This window comes from Bos indicus, chromosome 28 (genome assembly GCF_029378745.1).
Source record: "Bos indicus isolate NIAB-ARS_2022 breed Sahiwal x Tharparkar chromosome 28, NIAB-ARS_B.indTharparkar_mat_pri_1.0, whole genome shotgun sequence".
NCBI lineage: Eukaryota > Metazoa > Chordata > Mammalia > Artiodactyla > Bovidae > Bos > Bos indicus.
Genome location: NC_091787.1, coordinates 39,468,377 through 39,480,619, shown reverse-complemented (window position 1 = coordinate 39,480,619; position 12,243 = coordinate 39,468,377). Strand labels below are relative to the sequence as shown.

Here is a 12,243-nt window from a genome sequence, read left to right as displayed (position 1 = left end):
GTTGTCCTTTCACCTTGCTTATAGTTTCCTTTGCTGTGCAAAAGCTTTTAAGTTTAATCAGGTCCCACTTGTTTACTTTTGTTTTTATTTCCATTACTCTAGGAGGTGGGTCATAGAGGATCTTGCTTTGATTTATGTCATTAGTGTTGTGCCTATACTTTCCTCTAAGAGTTTTATAGTTTCTGGTTTTACATTTAGGTTTTTAATCCATTTTGAATTTATCTTTGTGTATAGTGTTAGGAAGTGTTCTAATTTCATGCTTTTACATGTAGCTGTCCAGTTTTCCCAGCACCATTTATTAAAGAGGCTGTCTTTGCCCCATTGTATATTCTTGCCTACTTTGTCAAAAATAACATACCCATAGGTGCATGGGTTTATTTCTGGGCTTTCCATCTTGTTCCATTGGTCTATATTTCTGTTTTTGTGCCAGTACCATACTGTCTTGATGACTGTAGCTTTGTAGTATAATCTGAAGTCAGGAAGGGTGAGTCCTCCAGCTAAGGACTCAGACCCTGAGTCCTTTGGCTATTCAGGGTCTTTTGAATTTCCATATGAAGTATGAAATTTTTTGTTGTAGTTCTGTGAAAAATACCACTAGTGATTTGATAGAGATCGCACTGAATCTGTAGACTGCATTTGGTAGTATAGTCATTTTCACAATATTGATTCTTCCTACCCAGGAACATGGAATATCCCTCCATCTGTTTATGTTGTCTTTCATTTCTTTCATTAGTGTCTTATAATTTTCTGTGTACAGTTCCTTTGTCTCCTTAGGTAAGTTTATTCCCAGATATTTAATTCTTTTTGTTGCAATGGTGAATGAGATTGATTTCTTAATTTCTATTTTTGATTTTTCATTGTTAGTATATAGACATGCAAGTGATTTCTGTGTACTGATTTTGTATCCTGCAACTCTGCTAAATTCAGTGATTAGTGCCAGTAATTTTCTGATACTATCTTTAGGGTTTTCTATATACAGTATCACATTATCTGCAAACAGTGAGAGCTTTACTTCTTTTCCGATCCGGATTCCTTTCTTTTTCTTCTCTGGTTGCTGTAGGTAGGACCTCCAGAATTATGTTGAATAATAGTAGTTAAAGTGGACACCCTTGTCTTGTTCCTGATCTTAGGGGGAATGCTTTCAGTTTTTCATCATTGAGAATAATGTTTGCTGTAGGCTTATCATATGTGGCCTTTATTAAGTTCCTTCTATGCCCATTTTTTGAAGAGTTTTATTCATAAATGGGTGCTGAATTTTGTCAAAGGCTTTTCCTGCATCTACTGAGATTATCATATGGTTTTATCTTTCAATTTGTTAATATGGTGTATTGCACTGATTGATTTGCATATATTGAATCATTGCATTCCTGGAATAAACCCAACTTATTCATGATGTATGAGCTTTTTGATGTGTTGCTATAATCTGTTTGCTAAAATTTTGTTGAGGATTTTTGCATCTATGTTCATCAGTGATGAGTTCCCTGGTGGCTCAGACGGTAAAGCGTCTGCCTACACTGTGGGAGACCTGGGTTTGATCCCTGGGTCAGGAAGATGATCTGGAGAAGGAAATGGCAACCAACTCCAGTACCCCTGCCTGGAAAATCCCATGGATAGAGGAGTGTGGTAGACTACAGTCCATGGGGTCACAAAGAGTCAGACACAACCAAGCGACTTCACTTTCTTTCACTTTCATCAGTGATATTGGCCTGTAGTTTTCTTTTTTTGTGTTGTCTTTGTCTGGTTTTGGTATCAGGGTGATGGTGGCCTTGTAGAATTAGTTTGCAATTTTTTGAAAGAGTTTTAGAAGGACAGGCATTAGCTCTTCTCTAAATGTTTGATAGAATTCTCCTTTGAAGCCATCTGGTCCTGGGCTTTTGTTTTCTGGAAGATTTTTTTTATCACAGCTTCAATTTCAGTGCTTGTAATTGGGTTGTTCATAATTTCTATTTCTTCCTGGTTCAGTCTTGGAAGATTGAACTTTTCTAAGAATCTGTCCATTTCTTCCAGGTTATCCATTTTATTGCCATATAGTTGTTAATAGTCTCATAATCCTTTGTATTTCTGCATTGTCTGTTATAACCTCTCCTTTTTTGTTTCTAATTTTGTTGCATTTTTCTTTTTTTCTTGATGAGTCTGGCTAAAGGCCTGTCAATTCTGTTTATCTTCTAAAAGAATCACCTTTTAGTTTTATTAATCTTTATTATTGTTTCTTTCATTTCTTTTTCATTTATTTCTGCTCGGGTCTTTACGATTTCTTTCCTTCCACTAATTTTGTGGGTTTTTTGTTCTTCTTTTTCCAGTTTTTTAGGTGTAAAGTTAGATTGTCTATTTGATGTTTTTCTTGTTTCTTGAGGTAGGACTGTATTGCTATAAACTTCCCTCTTAGAACTGCTTTGTTTGCATACCATAGGTTTTGAGTTGTCATGTTTTCATTGGCATTTGTTTCTAGAAATTTTTTCATTTCCCATTTGATTTCCTCAGTAACCTATTGGTTATTTAGAAACATGTTGTTTAATCTCCATGTCTTTGCATTTCTTGCAGTTTTTTTCTTGTAATTGATATCTAGGCTCATAGTGCTGTTGTCAGAGAAGATGCTTGATTCGATTTCAATCTTCTTAAATTTTCTGAGGTTTGATTTGTGACCCAAGATGTGGTCTACCATGGAAAATGTTCCATGTACACTTGAGAAGAAGGTGTATTCTTCTGCATTTGGATGGAACGTCCTGAAGATATCAATGAGATCCATCTCATCTAATGTGTCATTGTTTCCTTATTAATTTTCTGTTTTGATGATCTGTCCATTTGTGTGACTGGGGTGTTAAAGTCTCCTACTATTATTATGTTATCATCAATTTCACCTTTTATGTCTGTTAGTATTTGTCTTATGTATGGAGGTGCTCCTATGTTGGATGCACAGATATTACAATTGTTATATCTTCCTCTTAAGATTAGTCCCATGATCATTATGTAGTGTCCTTCCATATCTCTTGTAATACTCTTTATTTTAAGGTCTATTATATCTGATATGGCAATGGCACCCCACTCCAGTACTCTTGCCTGGAAAATCCCATGGATGGAGGAGGCTGGTGGGCTGCAGTCCATGGGATTGCTAAGAGTCGGACACAACTGAGTGACTTCACTTTCACGCATTGGAGAAGGAAATGGCAACCCACTCCAGTGTTCTTGCCTAGAGAATCCCAGGGACGGGGAAGCCTGGTGGGCTGCCGTCTCTGGGGTCGCACAGAGTTGGACACGACTAAAGCGACTTAGCAGCAGCAGCAGCATATCTGATATGAGGATTCCTACTCGTTTTCTTTTGCTTCCCATTTGCATGGAATATATTTTTCCATCCTCTCACTTTCAGTCTATTACGTGTCTTTAGGTCTGAAGTGAGTTTCTTGTAGACAGCATTTATTTGGGTCTTGTTTTTGTGTCCAATCAGCCAGTCTGTGTCTTTTGGTTGGAGTATTTAATCAATTTACATTTAAAGTAATTATCAATATATATGTTCCTATTGCCATTTTCTTAATTATTTGGGGTTGATTTTGGAGATCATTTTTCTTCTCTTGTATTTCTTGACTATATATATCCCTTTAATATTTGTTGTAAAGCTGGTTTGGTGGTACTGAATTCTCTTAACTTTTGCCTGTCTGAAAAGCTTTGTATTTCTCCATCAATTCTGAATGAGATTCTTGCCAGGTACAGTAATCTTTGCTGCAGATTTTTCCCTTTCAGTACTTTAAATATATCCTGCCATTCCCTTCTGACCTGCAGAGCTTCTGCTGAAAGATCAGCTGTTAAGCATATGGGGTTTCCCTGGTATGTTACTTGTTACTTCTCCCTTGCTGCTTTTTTTTTTTTTTTTAAACTTTACATAATTGTATTAGTTTTGCCAAAAAAAATATGGAACGCTTCACAAATTTGCGTGTCATCCTTGCGCAGGGGCCATGCTAATCTTCTCTGTATCGTTCCAATTTTAGTATATGTGCTGCCGAAGCGAGCACCCTTGCTGCTTTTAATATTCTTTCTTTGTGTTTAATCCCTGTCAGCTTGACTAGTATGTGTCTTGGTGTGTTTCTCCTTCGGTTTATCCTGTGTGGGACTCTGTACCTCTTAGACTTGAATGACTATTTCCTTTTCCATGTTGGGAAAATTTTCAACTATAATCTCTTCAAAAATTTTCTCATACCCTTTCTTTTCCTCCTCTTCTTCTGGGATCCCTATAATTCAAATGTTGATGCATTTGATACTGTCCCAGAGGTCTCTGAGACTATCCTCAGTTCTTTTCATTCTTTTTACTTTATTTTGCTATTCAGAAGTTATTTCCACCATTTTATCTTCCAGCTCACTGAGTCGTTCTTCTGCTTCAGATATTCTGCTGTTGATTCCTTCTAGAGTATTTTTAATTTCAGTAACTGTGTTGTTGTCTCTGTATGTTTATTCTTTAGTTCTTCTAGGTCTTTGTTAATTGATTCTTGCATTTTCTCCATTTTATTTTCAAGGTTTTTTATCATCTTTATCATTATTCTGAATTCTTTTCCAGGTAGTTTGCCTATTTCCTCTTCATTTATTTGGACTCGTCTGTTTCTAGTTTATTACTTCATTTGTTAATTGATTTCTATGCCTTTTCATTATTTTGTTTTTAACTTATTGTGTATGAAGTCTCCTTTTCTGAGGCTTCAAGGTTGAATTCTTTCTTCCTTTTGGTTTCTGCCCTCCTAAGTTTGGTCCAGTAGTTTCTGTAAGCTTCATATACGGTGAGATTTGTGCTGAGTTTTTGTTTGCTTTTCCTCTGATGGGCAAGGTTGAGTGAGGTGGTAATCCTGTCTGCTGGTGATTGGGTTTGTATTTTTGTTTTGTTTGTTGTTTAGATGAGGAGTCCTGTACAGGGTGCTACTGGTGGTTGGGTGATGCTGGGTCTTGTATTCAAGTGGTTTCCTTTGTGTGAGTTCTCACTATTTGATACTCCCTAGGGTTAGTTCTCTGGTAGTCTAGGGTCTTGGAGTCAGTACTCCCACTCCAAAGGCTCAGGGCTTGATCTCTGGTCAGGAATGAGGATTCCAAAGTGGTTTGTTATGGTATTAAGTGAGATTAGAACAAATATCCAAAAACGAGAAACCAAAGATGAACCCCAGACAAATGGCAGTTACAAAATCAGGCAAATAATAATTAAAATAATAGAATATACACATATACATATAACCCATGAGCAAAGTCAGAACAGTCCAACAAAAATAAAGTACAGTAGACTGACCCGGCAAACAAAGGAAATCAAAAATTATATTAACCAGTTAAGAACCAAACTAACTAAAGTACAAACTGGAAAACAAAACTAAAGCAAGGTGCCAAGTGGGGAATAAAGCAATGAAAATAAAACTAACAAATATGTTGAGAGCAAAGGAAAGAAAGAATAGATCGCAAAGTTAAATAGAGGTAGATGAAGATTTATATATGTTTTAAAGATTGACTGCAAGGGGAAAAGAACAGTAGGAAAAGTAAACAAAGGAATAAATGTAAAAAAATAATAGGTTTAAAAAATTAAAATTAAAAAAAGAAAAAAAAAGGGGGGGGAGGGGAACCACCACAGAACTGCAAAAGCCCAACCAACAAAGAGGCAGAGGTTTATAACAATAATAAAAAAGTGACTGAGGAAAAAAAAAGCTCAAAAGCTTAATTGGATTTCATAGCGCCAATAAAATCAATAACTACAATGGAGAGGGAAAGAGAGGAACAAAAAAGAAAAACAATCCAAAAGAATCTACAGGACAAGTCAAAACATAAGAAAAATAAACATTTTTCTTGAGCCACTGCTGTCAGAGTCCTTTCCCTCGCTGGGAGTCACAGTCCACCTCACCTCCCTAGGATGCCCTCCAACACTGTGCTGATCTCTAGACCTGCTGTGGGGGCAGCTCAGATTCTAATCTGGTCCTACTCGTATGTATTCTTGCTTCCAATGTCCACAGCTATCAGAACTAGTGCGTTTCCTTTCGTGGGAGCTCTCAATGACCTTTTATATATTCCATGGACACAGTTGATCATGTGGATTTACTCTGCAGCTTGTACAGCTAGTCGGAAGGTTTTGGATCTTGTTCCTTAGCCATACTGCCCCTGGGTTTCAATTGTTTTATTTCCACCTCTGGATAAGGGTCGTCCACTGGGGTTTGCTCCTGAGGCTGCCCTGGAGGACTTGGGTTTGCCCCTGTGAGGGCCAGGTGTGGAAGTGGTCCAGCTGCTTGGGTGGCAGAGGTTCTGGCAGCACCAGGTATTCAGAGGAGTTGGTGGCTAGGGCAGCAGGAAATAGAGTGCTCTAAAAGGGTATGGCAACCAGTATTGGCCAATACGCTCCAGTAATCTTGCCTGGAGAACCCCTCTCCCTGAGAAAGAAGCCTGGAAGGCCACGGTCTACAGGGTCGCAAAGAGCTGGACACTAGCAAAGCGACCCTGCATGCATAAATGCAAGCCTTTTCTTTCCTGTGGCAGTTCTGCCCCAGTGACAGTTGAGCATGAAGGTGGCGCAGCTGCTTGGCTTGTGGGGACTCTGATGGTACCAAGCATACAAGGACACAGACTGCCTCAACTGCTATCAGAGTCTTTTTTCGAGCCTCTCGTAGCTGGCAATCAGAAGGCCTCTTTGGGCAGTCTTTCTCCATAGCTCCACTTATTCAGGCACTTCGAGGGCTCCCTTGCCTGAGGTCATTCTCTGTTGTTCCATGGGTCAGGGACATAGAGGGGTCCCCTTGGCTGGGGTCCTAGTTTGTAGATCGGCACATCAGGCACTTCAAGGGGCACCCTGGGTGGGGTCTTGCTCTGTAGTTCAGTGCATCAGGCATTTGATGGGCCAGTCTCTCTACTGTTCAGCTGCCAATGCTGGCTTGTGGGGAGAGAGAGGCTATGGTGATGGCTCCATCCCCTATGCGTGACTCAGCAGAATCACCTTGCTTCCATGGCTGCCTGGATTTCCTCCACAGGCATTTCCCACCACAATCTCCTCCCTCACATCCCCTCAATTCAACTCTCTGCAGTCAACAGCAGCCCTTGCCCTGGGATTGCTTCACAATCCCTAAACTCCAGCTCCCAGCCACTGTGCCTTCCAGGGAACCTGAGTCCCTGTCTGAGGTATGTACAGCTCTGGCAAGAACTATCTGATTCTCATTCCATTTAGGCTGCCACAGATCAGCTGTTTCACTCTCAGCCTTACATGTTTCTCCTCCGACTCAGACAATTGCCCCGATGTGGGGATCAGGTCTCTGTTTCACTTCCCCCACCCGCCGAGGGCAGGTCCAGTCCTAACGCTTCTGCTTTTTCCCCTAGTCCTTTGTCCTACAAAGTTTTGTGTGGTTCTGTATGTTCTTTTCCTCTTGTCAGCTACTTCTGTCCATTCTCAGCTGGTGTTCTACATGCACTTCTGTTTCTGAATGTGTATTCCTGATGTATCCATGGAGAGAGATGTACTCCACATACACCTACTCCTCCATCATCTTGTTCTCTGTCTTTAGTTTTGAAATACAAAAACTAGTCTAACTCTTGTCCTTCTTAATTTTATATTTGGTAGGCCCTAAATTTGCACTATTGGGTTATTTTTTTTTCAGGTTCATTACATCCTCTGATACCCTTAATCATAATATCTGATCCATCTATCCTTACTATTTATTCATAAGCTGGATCTCTGATTTGACCCCAGTGGCTCAGAACTCAGTATGTTTGATATTTTATATTCTGAGTGAAATTACTATTTCACATTGCCGAATTACTTTGCTTGGCCAATATAAGTTTTTAACTTCCAAGAAAGCTTTGGCCTACTATGGTTGTTATGCCATTACGTTCTTGTTATCCTGGTCTTTTATTATTACAAACTAAATTTAATTAAATTCAACACATAGCACATACAGCTTTCATATGGAACTAATATTTGACATTGTAACAATTATAAAATTATAAAGAATCATATGGCTCTAAGAAATCACGGAACATCATCTATGGGGAAATATTTTTTTAGAATAACCTTCTTCTAACAAGACAGCCACTCAGATTTCTAAGACTAAATACCCAGTTTCATTCCTCAGTAACATGAAGGTAAGTTGGTGTATTTCAAATCTCCAAAACAGACGCAACTGAAAATGGATTGAGTTTTTCACTCTGAAAAATTATTTAGACTGAAAGTTAAACCACATACTTTTATAGAGTGCATACAGCCTAAAAACAATGTAATAGCGCAATTTTAAAAGCCAAAAAATAAAGTATAATTTCAATTCTGGCTAGTTTTATAAAAAACATATATATATTGCCCAGTTTGAAAAGGCTTCACTTTACATACCACACTATAATACTTACAAGCTGATGTTCTAATAGTTGGATTTTTTCATCTTTTTTCTTTAGTTCCTCTTTAAGTTGTTTTATTTCATTTAGTAAATCTTCATTCTGAAATATTTTAAAAAATTCAATGTGAAGTATTTAATTGTATTTTAAAACACTAATGAAAAATATTAAATTAATGATGCAGACTGAGCAATGAACTGTTTGTTTATTTAACATGAAGTTTCTTCTTAAATATCCTAGCTATTTATCCAGTAAAAAAAAAACTCAGTTTGGTCTTCTAGGAACTCATAGTTTAATGGAGTCTGACACATAAACAATGAACAATAAGAGCAGCAACAGCTAACATTCACTGAGTACTAATCAGGCGCCAAGAGCTAAGTAATTTGGGGTATCTAAGTAATTGATTCTGACTGCAACTCTGAGGTAGATACTATTATCCCCATTTCAGAGATATGAGGAACTAAGCCACATAAGTAAAATAAATTAGCATAAAATAATAACTTCAGCTAGATTTCAAGGAATATTTAAGTGCTTGTCAGAGGAAACGAAGGCCACAAGTAGAGGAAACTGCATCATTAAATGCACAGAGTCATTTTCATGACTGGTGCAGAAATCAGTAGCAAGGTAAATGTGCCTGAAAAGGTATCAAGGAAGATTCTTTTTCTTTGAGCTACTTTCATGAGAACTGCCTGAATCAAAAAATAAATACCCTGTCAACTTAGTTTATAAGAAATTTCTATTAAGGCCAATCCCTTTCCCAAAATTAAAAAAAAAAAAAAGAAAGAAAGAAATTCCTGAATGTATTAACAGGTATTAACAAACCTCATCTAGTCAAGGCCATGGTTTTTCCAGTAGTCATGTATGGATGTGAGAGTTGGACTATAAAAAAAGCTGAGCACTGAAGAATTGATGCTTTTGAACTGTGGTGTTGGAGAAGACTCTTGACAGTCCCTTGGACTACAAGGAGATCCAACCAGTCCATCCTAAAAGAGATCAGTCTTGGGTGTTCATTGGAAGGACTGATGTTGAAGCTAAAACTCCAATACTTTGGCCACCTGATGCAAAGAGCTGACTCAGTTGAAAAGACCCTGATGTTGGGAAAGATTGAGGTCAGGAGGAGAAGGGGACGACAGAGGATGAGATGGCTGGATGGCATCACTGACTCAATGGACATGAGTTTGGGTGAACTCCGGGAGTTGGTGATAGACAGGGAGGTCTGGCGTGCCGTGGTTCATGGGGTCACAAAGAGTCGGACACGACTGAGCGACTGAACTGAACTGAACACAAACCTATTGTCAAGGTAAGCAGGAATTCGGTTATATTGTCACATGTAAGGTATCATTATCTTATACTTAGATCATTTTGTTTACTGCTATTTAATTATCCAGAAATATATACTGATGAAATAGTGCTGCCAAGGGAAATTAAAGTTAACCCTTGAACAACACAGGGGTTAGGGGTGCCCACCCTATGCAAGTAAAAAGATCTGGGTATAACTTTTGGTCAGTGCTCCACATCCACAGTTCCTCCAAAACCAAAAGGTACACATCCTTGTATTCAACCAACTGCAGATCGATGTAGTATAGTATTTTTTAAAAAATCCAAGTGGACCTATGCAGTTTAAAATTTGTTCAAGGGTCATCTGTAGAATATACACATAAATGATACATCTTTCCAGAGAGAATAATAAGTAAGCAAATATAATGTGTTGGTAATGAGCAAAGTATACCATCTTCTTCAGATAGGTTGGGAACAAAAGATATTTCAGTCTCATTAACAAGAGATCAAAAACAAAAATTTTATGAAGGCTCTGATGTATCAAATAAGCATCAAAATGGGAAAGAAACAATAGAGAAGAAAATATTTTTTTTAATTTTGCAGTTGTTATTCACACAGCAATGGCGAAGAACTATTATGTATGAAAAAATGACTTTCAGGGACTTAAAAAAAATCACAAATCAAGATCAAAAAAAAGATGGATTGCAAATCATGAGCTAAATTAGTGGGAGAAGTACTCAATGTGATTAATAAGACTGCAGAAAAAATGGTACATTATCAGACATAAAAACTGATCTTTTTGTACAAACATATGACTGTATATACAACAGTCATAAAAATTACTTGCACTCCAGTTTCAGTTATGCAACTCATATGCCAAAGAAATGATCCTAAGTACAAGAAAACCCATAAGATCTTCAAGTTCACAAACTCAGAACTGCCTTATAAGAGGACAACTGAAATGCAATGTAGCAACTTGACGGAATACAGTATAGCAATACTATATAGCAATTCAGGCATTGCTAGGATCTGCTGATGTTAGAGAAAATGAACCCAAAAGTGAAATCAAAATATGAGTATGGTAAAACATTTAGAGCCAACATGCTTATAGCATTACTTATATGATAAGCACTGCTCTAAGGATTTTACACATAAAGACAGGAAAAGGAAAACATATCAGGAAATGGTTAACCCCAATGGAGTTTTAAAGGATAAGTTCTAACAACACAAAGTGTGGCAAACTTTTGACTTTAGGTTTAGGGATTCCGTAAGACAATACAGAGATGGGGACAAGGACAGCATATTTGGAGAATTATAAGCAGTAATGGTCACCCTGCTTATTTAACTTCTATGCAGAGTACATCATGAGAAACGCTGGGCTGGAAGAAGCACAAGCGGGAATCAAGATTGCCAAGAGAAATATCAATAACCTCAGATAAGCAGATGACACCACCCTTATGGCACAAAGTGAAGAGGAACTAAAAAGCCTCTTGATGAAAGTGAAAGTGGAGAGTGAAAAAGTTGGCTTAAAGCTCAACATTCAAAAAATGAAGATCATGGCATCTGGTCCCATCACTTCATGGGAAATAGATGGGGAAACAGTGGAAACAGTGTCAGACTTTATTTTTGGGGGCTCCAAAATCACTGCAGATGGTGACTGCAGTCATGAAATTAAAAGACGCTTACTCCTTGGAAGGAAAGTTATAACCAACCTGGATAGCATATTCAAAAGCAGAGACATTACTTTGCCAACAAAGGTCCATCTAGTCAAGGCTATGGTATTTCCAATGGTCATGTACGGATGTGAAAGTTGGACTGTGAAGAAAACTGAGCACCGAGAATTGATGCTTTTGAACTGTGGTGTTGGAGAAGACTCTTGAGAGTCCCTTGGACTGCAAGGAGATCCAACCAGTCCATTCTGAAGGAGATCCGCCCTGGGTGTTCTTTGGAAGGAATGATGCTAAAGCTGAAACATTGGAAAAGACTCTGATGCTGGGAGGGATTGGGGGCAGGAGGAAAACGGGACAACAGAGGATGAGACAGTTGGATGGTATCACCGACTCGATGGACTTGAGTTTGAGTGAACTCTGGGAGTTAGTGATGGACAGGGAGCCTGGCGTGCTGCAATTCATGGGGTCGCAAAGAGTCGGACACGACTGAGCGACTGAACTGAACTGAAGCAGTAATGCTGCACACGAAGGCTGTGGTGCACAGTGGGGAGCAATGCAGTTAGTAATCTAGGCAAGGGACAGATCACAGAGGGCCTGAACATCAAGCATGCTTCAGCCAGGGAGTAACAGATAGATCTACATTGGAGATGGCTTGGACAGCTGTTTGGAGGATATATTGACAAGGATTATATTGATACATATAAAAATCACTCTCTCTCATACTTGGTAATCTCGTCCACAGGACATTTCCAATGTGTCCCACTCACAATGGGAAACCCGTGTTGGGGCTTCCCTGGTGGATCAGATGGTAAAGACTCTGCCTGCAATGAAGACCTGGGTTCAATCCCTGGGTTGGGAAGATCCCCTGGAGAAGGGAATGGCTACCCACTGCAGTATTCTTGCCTGGAAAATTCCATAGACAGAGGAGCCTGGCAGGCTACAGTCCATGGGGTTGCAAAGAACTGGGCACGACTGAGTG

General features: G+C 38.8%; 1 protein-coding gene and 1 non-coding gene across 10 annotated transcripts in view; both read right to left on the bottom strand.

Moving 5' to 3' along the window:
• CCSER2 (coiled-coil serine rich protein 2) overlaps positions 1–12,243 on the bottom strand; it is a 156,164-nt gene that overhangs the window by 36,549 nt on the left and 107,372 nt on the right. For all 9 annotated transcript variants that reach the window (XR_002180089.2, XR_011564685.1, XR_002180088.2 and 6 more), the window contains one exon: positions 8,332–8,418. Coding sequence is in view for 6 of the 9 variants with exons in the window: in XM_070782270.1 (XP_070638371.1) it covers positions 8,332–8,418 (87 nt within the window). In the remaining 3 variants the exon portion in view is untranslated. The remainder of the gene's footprint in view (positions 1–8,331; positions 8,419–12,243) is intronic.
• Positions 3,898–4,004, bottom strand: LOC139180446 (U6 spliceosomal RNA). Its single transcript, XR_011564717.1, has one exon. It is a non-coding gene; the product is annotated as a U6 spliceosomal RNA (small nuclear RNA).